The following is a 13,874-nucleotide window of genomic DNA, read 5'->3' as shown; positions in this document are numbered from 1 at the left end:
CAAGCTCATTTACCTAAATTGCTGCTTATTCATGTTTTTCGTATATATCACTGCAGACCCAAAAATAACTGCTATTTCCTATGACTTGACTCTGCTATGCAATGTTAATGTTAAAATCTTCCAGAGTTGATTGTTCAATAAGATTTTATGGTTTTTATTAGATTTGATAATTGCATTCTGTGTTTTGACAAAATTGTACCTGACACAGTCTATGTCCTAAATAAAAAAACTGTTCTGAACAAATACCTGCCTTCAACATTTTATTTCACCTGTGTGAATTCTCAGGAGGAGTTTGTAAACCTGAATGAGCAAATCCATGGGAATGTGGTGGGAGGGTCCCACAGGTTTTCCCTGCTGTGGCCTTTCTTGTCAAGGGGATTGATTGTGTTAGTGCTGTCAGAGCAGGTATTTGCTGTTTTATCAGCACTGTCCCTCATTAGCTTTCTAAGCTTCAGAAAAGGAAGAAATTGGCTTTCTTTGGCTTTATTTCCAGACACACAGGAGGGTTTTATTTTAGCTCTCAAAACCAAAATCTTGTTATCTTAAGTATTGTTCTGGAATAGGACAAGAAGCCAGCTTTGGTGAGGTTTTCTCTGCAATAAGAGCTTCTGCACACACATTCCATCCTTTGTAATTTGGATATTATGTGTCTTTCCGTGACAGTAGCAAAATAGTGTCTTTTAGAAATGCTTTTGGGGCTCTTTTTTCTTCCTTTTCCTGACATGGATGCACTGTAGGGAATATATGTTATGAACTGTCTTCCTCTTAGATTTGTTGAGGTCATTATTTCCCAGTATTGATACACTAGTACTGAGAGATTACATAATTCATTCTTTTCTAAAGTAATTTAGAAGTCAATTGGAATTGGGTTTTGGACCTGTTCTGAATCTAGGTATGACTTCTACACAGCAGCTTCAGTGCAACTCAGACAGGTAAGGAAGGTAAGTTGGTTTATTCAACATAGCAAAACTGTCTTCATGAAGATTACTTTGAAATAATTTAGAGGTCATTCTTGGAAAACCTTTAAGTGTTGGAAGATAAGATCATATAAATGCCATGTTTTGGGTGCTAGCAGTAGCAAAAAAGGGAGAAAGAGTTTCTATTTTTAGTGTTGATTCTCCTATGCCGTGGAAGCCAGCAGACTCTTAAAATTATGATACAAGCAAAAGTCTGTTGTTTTTCCTAATACTGTCTAGCCAGGTACATCTGCAGTGGTTATCAAATGCTGTAATTACTGATGGAATACATCTGCCTCATCTTACAAAGATGTCAATGGTGTTACCTGACCTCTCATGTTTTGAGTTCCATTCTTCTACCCTTCCAAAGATTTGCCTTTTCCCACCATACTTCCTCTTTTTTACTCATTCTTTCTTTACTGTTCTGTTGAATTGGTACTTGAATGCTAAGCTTACTGTTAATAAGAAAAAGCTTTACACTGCTTCATTTTCCTATAAAAATTTTTTTAAGGAACAGTGGAAAAACATGACGTTACTAAGTGTCAATCTAGAATCTAGCCTCTTATAATTAGTTGAAACTTGCTTTATATGTAAAGAATTTAATTAGTATATGATAGTTTATGTAGCTCTTTAATGTCTTGAAGATGGAACAATATTGAACATGCTTTTTTACGTAAGGATTCAGTAGTCACTTGAAAACACCCCAAAACTCGTTAAAAATTAGGTTGTTTGCTTATTTAAGCAGATGGAGGGTAAAAAAGAATAAAGAATAGTCAAAAGAATAAAGCTAAATTTGAATGTGGCAGTATTACAAATGAATTGGAAATAGTTGATAGGCTATTAAAGATCATCCTGAGAGCCACAATCAATTTATTGGAGGCATTGATTAAATATTAAAAGGAAATGTGTACAGATATATATATATAGAGAGAGAACATTTACAAAAATGCCCTGCTCTTTGAGCAAACTATGTTGCAAGGGAAAGCAGCTGATGAAAATTAGCATAAACATAGCTGGACTGAACAATGAAGACTGAGAATAGAAAGGAAACTAAATGTACTTCAATCCCATGAAGTGAGCTTACTGTTACATGTACACTCATTGAGAGAAGTGGGTACCTCATTTCCATTTAATTAGCTACCAGATTGAAGTGACAAGTTGAATTTAACCATTTTTTTTTTTTCCATAATTTTGTCTCATCCCTTGATGTGTCCATCCATTTCTACTGTTAGAAGGTGTTGGCTCTCTGTGCTTCAGAGTTTCAGGCTCCTTGGCACTGCTCTGTGGATTTTAAAGTCTCCAATATCCTGGTTTTTTGAAAAGGCAGGTGAGTCTGACACCCAGAGGCAGACACATTATATCAACTTGCTTTGTTTCCTGCTGCAACCACTTAATGATTCCCAGCATATAAAAATAGATACCCACTCTATAAAACTTAAAATTTAAAGAGTTTCTTCAAATGAATGTGCACACAGTAAGTGAAGGGTTTGGGGAAATAAAAAGTTTTTGGTTTTTTGGTTTTTTTTGGGTTTTTTTTGTAAAATAGTTAAGAATGGCAATGGAAAACCAAATAGGAATATAAACATAACACGGAGTATTAGAAGGAAGAAATCCTTCCTAGATTTATTGTTACAGATGGTGTGATAATATCTTTGTGGACCCTTTAATACAGCTGTATACAACAGTAGAGGAATTGAGATTTGAGATGCATTCTAGTATTGTTAGAGGAAACTAAAGATACACAAAGATCCTGCTAAGTCCTGTGAGATGTACAATTACTACCTTAAATCAGCTGTTAAATTATTCTCCAGTCATTGCCATAGACCAGTCACAGTCAGAAAGTTCACAGTGTGGAACAGCAGCTCAGTTCTTAATTGGTAAAACAACTAATCACCAAGTGTGCAAGCACGAAACAATCTCATTTCAAAGTATTGAAGTTAGTATGGAATAGCTGTACTCTGCTAGAGCTGTATAGACAACAAGGGGGTCTTTTGGGTCTGCTTGAAAGCTGATGATTGTTTAAAACAGGATCAGTTCTGACTGGAATCACTACCCTGTCACTGCTGAGCTACCTGTGACTTCTGCAGCTCTTTCAAATTGTCTTCAGAAGAGCAGATCCATCTGAGTGGCAGTCTGGACCTGTCTTGCTTAGCCTATAAATATGTTAGGTAGCCAGTTTGGAACACTTAACTTACCCATTTCATACCACTGTTTAGCATGTCAGCTTTCCAGGATACTTTCTCTGGTCATTCATTGTTCCTCCAGAATGAAAAAGCAAATCTCACTTTGTGGTTACATATTTGGTTCATTACATATTCAGTTCTCTCCTTTTGCATTATGAATCAAGCCCATTAATCTGATGGGATCATCATGAATGGCTTCTACTTTTGCTGTGTTTTCAGCAGCCAGCTGCTCACTATTGAGGTAAATGCTAACTTTGGAAGCCACCATGGGGTTAGATGATCTTTCTTCTTCATCTTCCTCTAATGAAGGGTCTTTCTTTCTCCTTGGTTTTCTGCATTTTCTCTTGACACTGTGATCAAGTGAGGCATAGCACATCTGATTGGCAGACTCCACCTGAAAGAAAATTCACTTTAACATTCTGCAGTTATCCTTGCTTTAAATTCATGTCTAAGTCTTCAACTATATCTATGCCCTAATCATAAGCCTGCCTGAAATTTGCCTAAACTAGCTGTAAAACAACTCATTGAAAGCACAAATTATTAAACTGTGGGAGAATGGAAAACAGATCAATATAAGCTAATGGTAAATGACTGCTAGTGGCAATATGGAAAAATTCATCACGGTGTCATTGGAAAGATTCTCTGTGGGAAAGAGGGAAGCTCATGTGATAAGTCCAGGTTCTTTGGGATGCAAAACATTATTTGATCTGGTTTTCTTCTTTTTTATTTTTTTGTTGGAATCCAGGTATTAACAGGCTTTGCTTGTGCAGAAAACCAAAGATGGATAATTATTGTCTGTACATACGATCTCATCTCCAGTGCAAAATGTATGCTTTTCATGGCTTTCCCCTGTTTTTTATGCTTTTCAAACCAGACCATCAATGACTATTGACATTGGAATGTCTAGATTTAAAAAGTTTTTCTTTATCTGCTGGAAGTACCCTGTGAGAGAGTCTGAAAATCCATCCTTATGAAATGTGTGGCAATCAAATCAGGAAATAGATGCTAGGAATGCTTCAATTATAGGCAAAATTCATTTGAAGCTTTCATGCTTTTAGGCATACAAGTATCTCAACTAAGCACAAATCAATAGAAAACAATCTTTCCCTGGTTAAGGCATATAGATTTTGCACTGGACAGGAAAGAGGCAGTCAAATTCAAGAGTATCATGTGATGCAGCTTGTGTTTTCACTTGGTTGATAACTAAACCAAATAAAATTAATTCTTTACTTTAGCCATGGCCATGGATGCAAATTTAATTCCATGTGATCTGCATGCCTGTGGCTGAGATTTATTATACTGTATTGCATGGATCTGAACTGTCTATAATTATGCTTCCTTATTAATGACTCAGATTGAATGGAAGGTCAAGTTTGTACTGAAATACCTTGATGAACTGAGATATTAATGCATGATTTTTGTTATATGCTCTTATATGATAAATAAAGGAACTCTGAGACAGACCATGTTACCTTAATTCAGAAATCTGTAACTAAAATTAAAGATACCTGTAGCTGGTTAACTGGTCTTTGAGGCTGGGACTTCATCTGCTCGTAACAACATTCTTCTGTAATTTATCAAAGTAGAAAAATCTTTTTATTAAGACATGCTACTGAGTCTTAAATGATCATATCAACAGATTCTCTCTGTTAGAGAATGTGCTCCCCCCAGTTTGCTTTGGTAGGACGTTTGTGTTTGTTTTGAAATCACACACGGCCCTCTCCCTCTAATTATAGAGAGGTAAATAGCTAAGAAATTCAGATGCATACTGTGAAAATGAAAATAATTTTGTGTTCACATGAAGGAGAGGTTTCTCATTATTTACCTCTATGGGTGTAATTTTAGAGTGGTTGGGAGGACTTCCTGCAATTTAGAGGTAGCCATATACTGATGATTTTTTCAGCACAGGCAGCCTTTCCTTTGACTGAGACATAGGTTGTGAGTTGCAGCAGCTGGTGATTAAATTTTGTTCCTGAGTTTACTTCAGTTCTCTGTAAATTTGGTTCTAGTTATTTTCTCATGTTTTATCTCATTTTAGCCACCAGTAAAGAGACTACTTCCTTACAGTTTTCAGACTTTTACAATGTCACTGCATTTGAGAGTTGACTTGATTCAATTTATTCAAACTATCTATGAAAAAGTTGGGTTTGTTTGGGCTTTTTGTTTTTATTTTGCTTAGCTCCAATTAAGGCTTGCACAAAAAATTGTGTTCTTGTTACTTAAATTTTGCATTTCTGTCCCCAAGTACCTTTTAATCATTTTAATGATATCTATAGTTGAAAATACAGAGATTCTCAAGTTTGCCATTTGAGAAATGCAAATATGTCAGTCATTTTTTAATCATACAGTTTTATAGCCACTGAATAGACACCTGTTCCTAAAATGAAGCTTACCTATAACATCTTGATTGAGATTGCCATAAACTGGATCATCTTCTGTGTGATAGCCATCATAGCTATAAATGGAATGAAAAAACACTTCTAATTCATAGAATGTGCTTTATTTAGCACCCCAATACTATATTTTAGTGTTTTATATACGTATGCAGACTGTGTGTGTATATCTATATATAGCAGATTGTTTGTGATCTTATAAACAAGACCAAAGTATCAGAGAGGGCAGAAATGGCAGTGTAGGTATTCTCAGGAGAGTTTTGTTACCTAGCTCAGAACTGAACTCTCCCTTCCCATAACTTCATTAAGCACAAAGCTAATCTCAAGAATGTTAAGCTACATCTTGAGGTAGGGTAAGAAATATTAATGAGATCACTGAAAGAAACCCAATTCATGTCCTCTGAGACACTCTGCAGTACAAAATAAAGCACCATATGTGTCTTTTGGGATGATGTTCTTAAAAGGTCCCCTCTTGATTCAACTAAAATACTTCTGTCAACACAAACAGAGAAGACCAAAGCCAAGTTCAGCTTTGCACTTTTAATTGTACGTTGTGTTTCATTACCTGCTGTTACTTGAAACTGTTCCTAAGTGGGTTTGTAAAATGGGGATTGTTAGTAGGAAGCACTGTGTAACCTTTCTACTGCACCCTGTATTGCATCTCATCAAGGGGGTGAAGCTGTGCTCTGACACCACATTCAGTGGTGTTTCTCATCTGAACAGACAGTAATAGACAAATAGAGACTTCCCAATTTCAAGAAGATTTGTAATTGAGAATTGGTTTTGGGTAAGGTGCAGGCTTTTGTATTTTTGTTTCGAGAGTTTTTACATTTGGGGTGAGATGAGACTCCATCCATCTCTGTTTTCTAAAGTTTGGGCTTGGTTTGGGTTTTTTTTTCTCTGTGGCATAAGAGAGAGAGACTTGAAACAGATTTGTGTAACAGATCATGGGATATCCTACAGATATAAACAGGCTCCTTTATTGCTTTTGGATGCTATGTGTAAAAGATGGTTATGAAATGTAAATACATGTAAATTATCACTCCACAAGTATTAACTATCAGACTATAATTTGTCACTGTTTTGTGAGAGCTGAGAGTTCTTTTGAATTATTATGGAATTATTGACTTTCAGTGATAGGTAATGGTGGTTTAACTCAATACCTTGCACTTTCAGATAAAATTATAGTATTAGCATGCAATTATTTAATTGTTGATAAAATGACTGGAGGATGTATCTCATGTGAATATTTTTTCCCTAGGTTTTTTTGAAAACTTTTTTTCCACTACCAACATTTCCAGGCAGACCGCATGAGATATTGAATTTTCCTCTATGCCATCCCTCCAAAGCCATCTGTCATTATTTATTGCATATTTTACCCTTACCAGAAAGAAACTTTAATACAACTTACCTTGGATTGCTCTCTTCGTAGTCTTTATGCATTTTAGCTGGAAAATTTGTTTTAAAAAAAATTAAGAGAAAATGAAACATGTTATTTTAGAAGACTTCAGATAACTGCCTCAACAGGAATGGTTTTGGTTTTGTTTTAGAGAATACAGTTGAAAGCTCTGGCTCTCGGGACCTTTAGTTGTCCCGCTACTTTTCTCAAATACTTTTATCAAATACAAGAAATGTTTATGTCCCTGTGCTGTGTCTGCAAAGTCTACACAAAAAACATATTGTACCCAAAAAACATATTGTAACACGTGTGATTCATTCTTGATTTCCTCAACATTTTGTTTCTCCCTCATTTTTTCTCTCTCAGGTTTTCTCTGGGGAGGTGAAGCGTGTTAATATTATAAAGTGATGGGTTTATTTATTTCATTTTATTTTATTTATTTAGTTCTGCTGGTACGTCTGAAAAAGAGATTCTGTGATCCACACAGATGAAGAGACTGGAGCAGAAAGGCAATGGCTACAAAGAGATTTCATGCTATAGCTTGATGAATAATTCAGGAATGCCTGACTTTCTAAACTCTGCTCCCAGACTCCAGAATTTACCACAGCAAGCTCCAATTTGATGAGTAATGCAGTAGCTGATCTAAACCTTGGTGAGTTTAATTTTGTAAATGACTGTGATTCTTCCTCATAGATATATCTGCCTTTTAGCCCTAAAACACAAACCAAAAATCTCAACTGACGCCCATCCCAAGAGACTGACTGTGAATATCTGACTTTAATACTTGGTGAGCTCAGTTTAGAAGCACAAGCCTTCTGTTTATGTAGATTATATACACAAGTGTATTTAGCCTTGTTGAAGTCACCAGTGTTTGCCTGCCCACCCCTATATGTACATCCCTGTGTAAAGGGAATGGTGAGGATTGTACAACTTCCTAACCATGGAATTGGTTGTGCTGGCACAATCCATCAAAAAGTAAAAGTAGCTGGCTAGCTGTTTTTATGTAATCAGACCTGATTCTCTTAAAATCCTCTCTAGTAAAATCCTTCTTGCCAAAATAAAACTTCAGGATTCAGAAGAATCAATTTGTTGACTTGATAGCTCTGAGCAGGGATGGCTTTAAACATTGAAATTTGATTCCTTACCAAGAGATGTTACTTACCTTGCTTCTTTTTGATACAGTGTACAATATTCAGCGTCAGTGAAACAAGCAGAGCCAAACTCAGGAAGGCCAAAACTCCCCAGATAGAAAAATGGCAGTCCATTGCTGTAACTGAAAGAAAACTTACTCTTTGTGTTGTCCAACAATTTTACTGTATTCTTCATGCTTGGCTGGTTTTTGCTTTCTGTAACTGAAGCTGCTATTTTGTTGTTGACTCTCTGACAGCTATTGCTATACAAGCTAAATAATTAATATAAAAACCAGATGCTAAATATTAAGAAAACATCGTCAGTAAACTGTTAGCAGAAATACAGTTTCATAGGAATTCAGCCAAAGATTAAGCTATAGGTTTGCCTGTAAGATGCAATAAAAATCAGAAATTAATAAAGAAAAATGTAATTTTACTGGATAGCTTTGAAATTATTTTTTGCAGTTGTCGTTAAGTTAGTATTTGCAGTAAATTAAGGAAATTCTTAGCTAAATTCTAGAGTTCATTAAAGTAGTTCTGAATGTAGTCAAAACAAATTTGCTGGATGTCTCTGAATAATAGCTAAGACTGTAATGTTTTAACAATTCCTGCAAGAAAGGGATTTGGTTATGTTTTCTTGCATTGTTTTCCAGCTATTAAAACCAGTGACTTGTTCTTTTTGTCTTGCCTGAGAAACCAGAGAAAGTGATGGTAAAGGATAAGTATCAGCTGGGAACCAGTGAAGCCTCAAGTATTCCTACAAGGAAAAGTTCAAACAGCTCCTGGAAAATCACTTGGTAAAAGGTGAGTTCACTTATTTGAACAAAGTCTTCTTTTGCTCTAATCTTGCCACTCCTTGCAACAAGAAAGATAGGAAATCTGCACAAAATCTATTTTTGTCATTTAATTAATTAATTATTCTTAACTTTCCCAAGAGGCATATTTCATGTTCTCTGAGATTTGAAGTGTTTGAAATAAAACCTGGTGCCCAAAACTAATGAGCTCTAATAGTGGATAAAAAGAAACGTGCAGCTGGAGCAGAGCAGCCAAGGGGCTGGATTGGACGATGCTGACCCTTAATGCATTTTGTTGTTTTTGGACATACCTGGATGCCCTTAAGAAGCTCACAATTTGTTTGTTTCCTAAGGAAAGCAGAGTTAAAGGAGTGCAGGAATGCACTTTTCCATGTTGCTGGCCAGGGGAGGGTGGCAATGCATTTGCTCCTGCTGAGGAGACAGAGCTTTGTTCCTTGACTGCCTGGGCTCCAGCTCCAAACCTTCTTACAAGTTTTGCCCCTCTTTGTGCTGGTGTTGCCAAAGCTCTTTTTGTTTTGTTGCACTCCAACCCCCAGGTGTTCTTATAATGACAAAACGAGATAAGATAAGCCCTGGCAGTAAAAAAATCACAAATCACCCTGGCTCCCAGGATGTAGGTTTCTTTCCTGAACAGAACTCTCTTTTAAAAGGAACAAAGCAAATCAACTAAGCTGTAATTTTCTGATGGACTTCTAACTTCTTTTTGCACATGGTACTTTCAGTGACCATTTATTCTTCGTTTTAAACTAAACATACAGTTTCCCTTCCTTTCTACCACTTGATTCTCCCAAAGGTGTTTGAGAGTTCTTTAGCACTGCAATTCTCCTTTTCATGTTGAAAGGCACTTTTATGCCAGGAGATACAGACATTTATGACTAGAGACAACATCCCCACAGAGCAACTATACAGCATTCCAATTTTTCAGGGAAGGAATTAAAAGAATGGGAGATCTACACTGAAGAGATATTATCAGGGTGCATCAAGAATCACCAGTTTTTGGAACCTGGTTACTGTGCAATTAGTCACTCAATATTGCATCCCATGCAACCTGTCCAAAACTATAAGTCTGTCCAGGACAAGAAATTTCAAGTTTCACTGTTTAGCCTAAATAATCAGAATCCTCTCATTCTTTTCCCATCTTTTTATCTTTCCTAATGTGATTAGCTTCCATTCTTCTCACGTTCATTTCATATTTCTTTTCCTCCAAACACTTTTCCCAGGGAGCAGAAGCAGTATTGTAGCCCACAAGAAGGAAAGCACAAATAACTGTGATAGAATCACAGAATCAACCACATTGGACACAACTCTGAGATTCATCAGAATAAAAGGAATGAGCAGGCACCTAAATTGTAGTTGCAATCTAACATTGTTCCTGTTTTTCCATATAGGATGTTGTCATTTATCACTCTGATTCAGGAATCCAATTTTTGCCTGGTGTTTCCAGAGTAGAAGGAAAATTCTTAGTTTCAATTGGACTATTTTCAGACCTTAACTGGCCCACTTTTTTTGACAAATATTATTTTCCTGTTTCAGGTTTTGATTTGAATTGAAATTATTTCATGGAAAATAGTAAAAATTTGATAAAATTATTTTCGTTTTAGTTTCCAAGTCTAAATTCTCTGATATTTGAGCCATCCTACTTCTCAAGAACCTTAAAAACACTCTAGAAAAAAAAAGATATGAAATTTGGATTTCTCGTAAAACATACCAATGTTTTAAATCTCACAATCTATAGTTCTTAAGCAAGATTTAGGAAATTTCATGGGTGTGGGTAGATTAAGAAATAACATTTAAATTTCTTCCTGGGTGAACACTACTTAGTTTATTTTTAAATTTATTTTCCACAACACTGTCTTAAACATCTGCTTGTGTTTCAGTAGAATGTATACAGACATATGTGTGACTTGAGTATATTTTTGTTTGTTTGTTTTTGCAATACTACCTATTTGTTTGTCAGACAACATTGCTTATATGGGAGAAACCACAGCAGTTTTTACTTAGCCCACCTTGCTTGGAGATGTACTGGTGCTGTTCTGAGAGCTCCATGCCACTCCAACATTAGTTTCACCAATCATATTACCCGGATATAAAATATGAGAAAATCTGGTTTTGTATCCAAACTTTTCAGATATGCAACTCCCAGCTCTTTCCCATGTCTTCTAATTCTTATAGGTGTTTCTGATATGCTGCTTCCATTGATACCTGCATTATTTCAATTTTAACTACTTTGACAGCAGCAGCATTAGCAGGAAAGCTCACTGTGTGAAGAACAATTTGTCTCCACAGATAACTACAGTGCTCTCCCTAAATGTACAACAGCAGATGCAACTTCTCACAGTTAACAGGTTGTGCTAAAGACAAAAATAAGATAAGGAGACTGTAGATGGTGAGTTAGAAATAAACAGCAAGTCTATTAGACTAGCTATAGTCAATTTTAAAACGGTGTCTTTTATTCTGTTCTCTAATTTTAATTCTCATTCAAGTCATCTATTCTCAAATGGAGCAAATCTATATTAATCTTTTCTTACATAACATATAGTTTGTCCAAAGAATCCATGACACTGTATTCAGGGACATTCTCATTCAAGCCATCAAATGGAATACTTAAAAAAAAAAGTGTTGTATCTTTTGAAAAAAGTCACATGGAATAATTCAACTGCTTGGGAATAGGACACTATGATTCTAAAATGATAAACTCAAATTCCATCAGGGTTTTCTGTGATAGTCTATCTGTGGTAGGAGAACTTAAGGCTGGTAGTAGTTTGTTGCAAGAAATAATATTGATGTCTTCTTAAAGTAATGTGCTCCTCTGTGAAAGGAAAAAGGTCACTACATACCCAAGGTTTCATGAGAGGGACAACAATTCTTGTTATATTGTTAAAATATTTTGGGATGCATGAGTGGAGAAGAATTATATTTAATAATTATAAAGATGACAGCATTTTGATTAACTAATATCAGACTCTCTCTTGTATTAATGACACATTCTTATGCTGCTGTTCTTCCATTTATCTTTGAAAACCAGGTTAAACTTGGAGTAGCATCCAGCTAGAACATCTATCTTAGGTAAGTTGCTTCATTTGGATAATGTTTTCACTTTTCTGACTTCAGGGATGGGTTACTCACTACCTCTTAGTATATTTTGAAGTGTTATAAATTGAATGTACCAAATTCACACCACAAACTACAGACAAACAAAAGACTTCTAAATATATAGTTAATTGTGCTTTTTCTCTTTAAAAGTCTATTGACAACTTTCTCCACCAACAGAAACATGGAAATAAAGAGAGTTTTGGTGATTTGTTGTTAGGTTTTTTCTTTACAGGGTTCATTATATTGTCACTGGAGCACTGTGAGGGAAAATAAGGAAAAAAAAGCCAAGCAGAAAATCAAAAGCCTGGTATTCATTTTATTGCAACTCAAAGGAGTGGTCATAATCCTGTACTTACCTGTGGGGAGTGGAGCCAGATTTAACAATTAGTGTTGGATATTTGTCCTTTTAACAACATAAGAATACGTAGCAGAAGTGTTATGTTTTGGTCCTTCTTGCTCTAATGTGTTTTGTTTAGAGAATCCATCACAAGGATAACAGGGAGATAGCATACTTCTGCCAGGTTTTTGTACTGAAAAGGAACGTGAGGTGAGGAACATAGGTACCATCTAGCTGGACATGCCATCTGTGGTGTCCATTTATTATCCACAGAGGCAGATTAATTGCTACCAGGTTTATGGTGATGATCTGGAGCACGAAATGGTTTCTTTCCTTTCTTTCCTCTTGTTTTCGTCTACAAATTTGTTAAAGATTACATAAAACTGTCTTTCCTCCCCCACTTCCAATTAAACATCGATATAAATAATATTTTGTACTAATGGCCCTTAGAAAAAGAAGCCCATTAAGAGACTGATGAATGTTAAATTAGCATTAAAAATGCTTCCACCTGTGTGAGCTTTTAATACAGGATTAATTCTCTGAAAAAGATTCCTTAAACTGCAATTAATTAGTGCACAGCTAATTGCTTTGTAAGAGATCGGCTTCATACTTCAGAAGGGAAACAGCACATTGTTAAATAAGAAGGCCCGTGGCACAGAATTTTCAGCATAAAGTTAATGCCTTAATTAATGAAGGTTTAGCACCCTGAGCCACCTTCTTGGGAGACTGCTAATCTACCATGGCGTGGTACTACTCCTATGCTTAAAAGTTTAAAAGACAAGGCTTACCTGGTTCTGTTGTTTCTAGGATTACTCCCCTCCCCTTTATCCAACAGGAAATCAAGTTATGTTGGCAGAAGTTGGATATTCTTGTCTTGAACCTGGCAGCATGAACCTCTCTTTAGAGTTGCTGTCGATCTCAAATCCCTCCAGTCTTTTTTTCTTTCACCTCCTTTCTTACAAACAGGAAATGTGGTTCAGCTTTGACAAGCAAACGCACATTCTCCTTCAGTGTTTGCCTCCAAGAGAGAATTAAAGTATTTATGTGGACCCTTGTATTTATTACCCACCTGTTTTGCCTCAGAAGAACATGTATAGCACTATTAATTTATGTGATACAAACTTACTTTTGCAATATTCATATTTACACTCAACGTTATCTTGGGTTTAACGTTATGTTAATTCAACAGAAGCATTTAGATACTTCTTAAACTAAATTACAGAATTATTTTACCTAGGAGTGTTGTGTGACTCTTCCTCTCTTGAAGCTTTTAAACCAAGGCAGAAAATCACTGCTCAGAGCCTACAGTTTAGCAACAACAGGATTCAGAGGCACAATGAAGAAATTATAACACTGCCAGCTCCTGAAAGTCAGGTTAGAATAACAGAATGTCATTCCTCCATTCTTCAGAGTTTATGAATCCAGGGCCACAGTCCAGTACAGTTGTGGAAAGAAAGGATAAACCAGAGTGTGGCTTGCTGTGTGTATTTTTCTTTAGAATTTAATGAAACATGTCTGTGTTCGGGTAGAGAAGCCATTTGATTCTCAGAATCAGAGTAGCTTCTTTC

The 13,874-nt window shown here is 35.9% G+C and overlaps 1 protein-coding gene across 1 annotated transcript; it reads right to left on the bottom strand.

The window, feature by feature from the left end:
* Window positions 1–3,272: 3,272 nt before the first annotated feature.
* Window positions 3,273–13,189, bottom strand: TRAT1 (T cell receptor associated transmembrane adaptor 1). Its single transcript, XM_021542400.1, has 6 exons — window positions 13,095–13,189; window positions 8,094–8,204; window positions 6,944–6,980; window positions 5,533–5,594; window positions 4,648–4,706; window positions 3,273–3,533 (listed from the first exon to the last, which is right to left on the bottom strand). Exons 2-6 carry the CDS (start codon window positions 8,194–8,196, stop codon window positions 3,273–3,275), a joined length of 522 nt encoding a protein of 173 aa, XP_021398075.1. The 5' UTR covers window positions 8,197–8,204; window positions 13,095–13,189.
* Window positions 13,190–13,874: the final 685 nt, after the last annotated feature.

The sequence above is a fragment of the Lonchura striata genome, chromosome 2 (assembly GCF_046129695.1).
Source record: "Lonchura striata isolate bLonStr1 chromosome 2, bLonStr1.mat, whole genome shotgun sequence".
NCBI lineage: Eukaryota > Metazoa > Chordata > Aves > Passeriformes > Estrildidae > Lonchura > Lonchura striata.
This window is presented reverse-complemented; position numbering and strand designations above follow the sequence as displayed.

Coding starts and splice junctions, on each gene's coding strand:
- TRAT1 (XM_021542400.1), bottom strand. CDS start 8,196: ATGGACTGCCATTTTTCTATCTGGGGAGTTTTGGCCTTCCTGAGTTTG. Junction 6,981..8,093: donor CTGTATCAAAAAGAAGCAAG/GTAAGTAACATC, acceptor CAAATTTTCCAG/CTAAAATGCATAAAGACTAC. Junction 4,707..5,532: donor TCTCAATCAAGATGTTATAG/GTAAGCTTCATT, acceptor GATAAATTACAG/AAGAATGTTGTTACGAGCAG.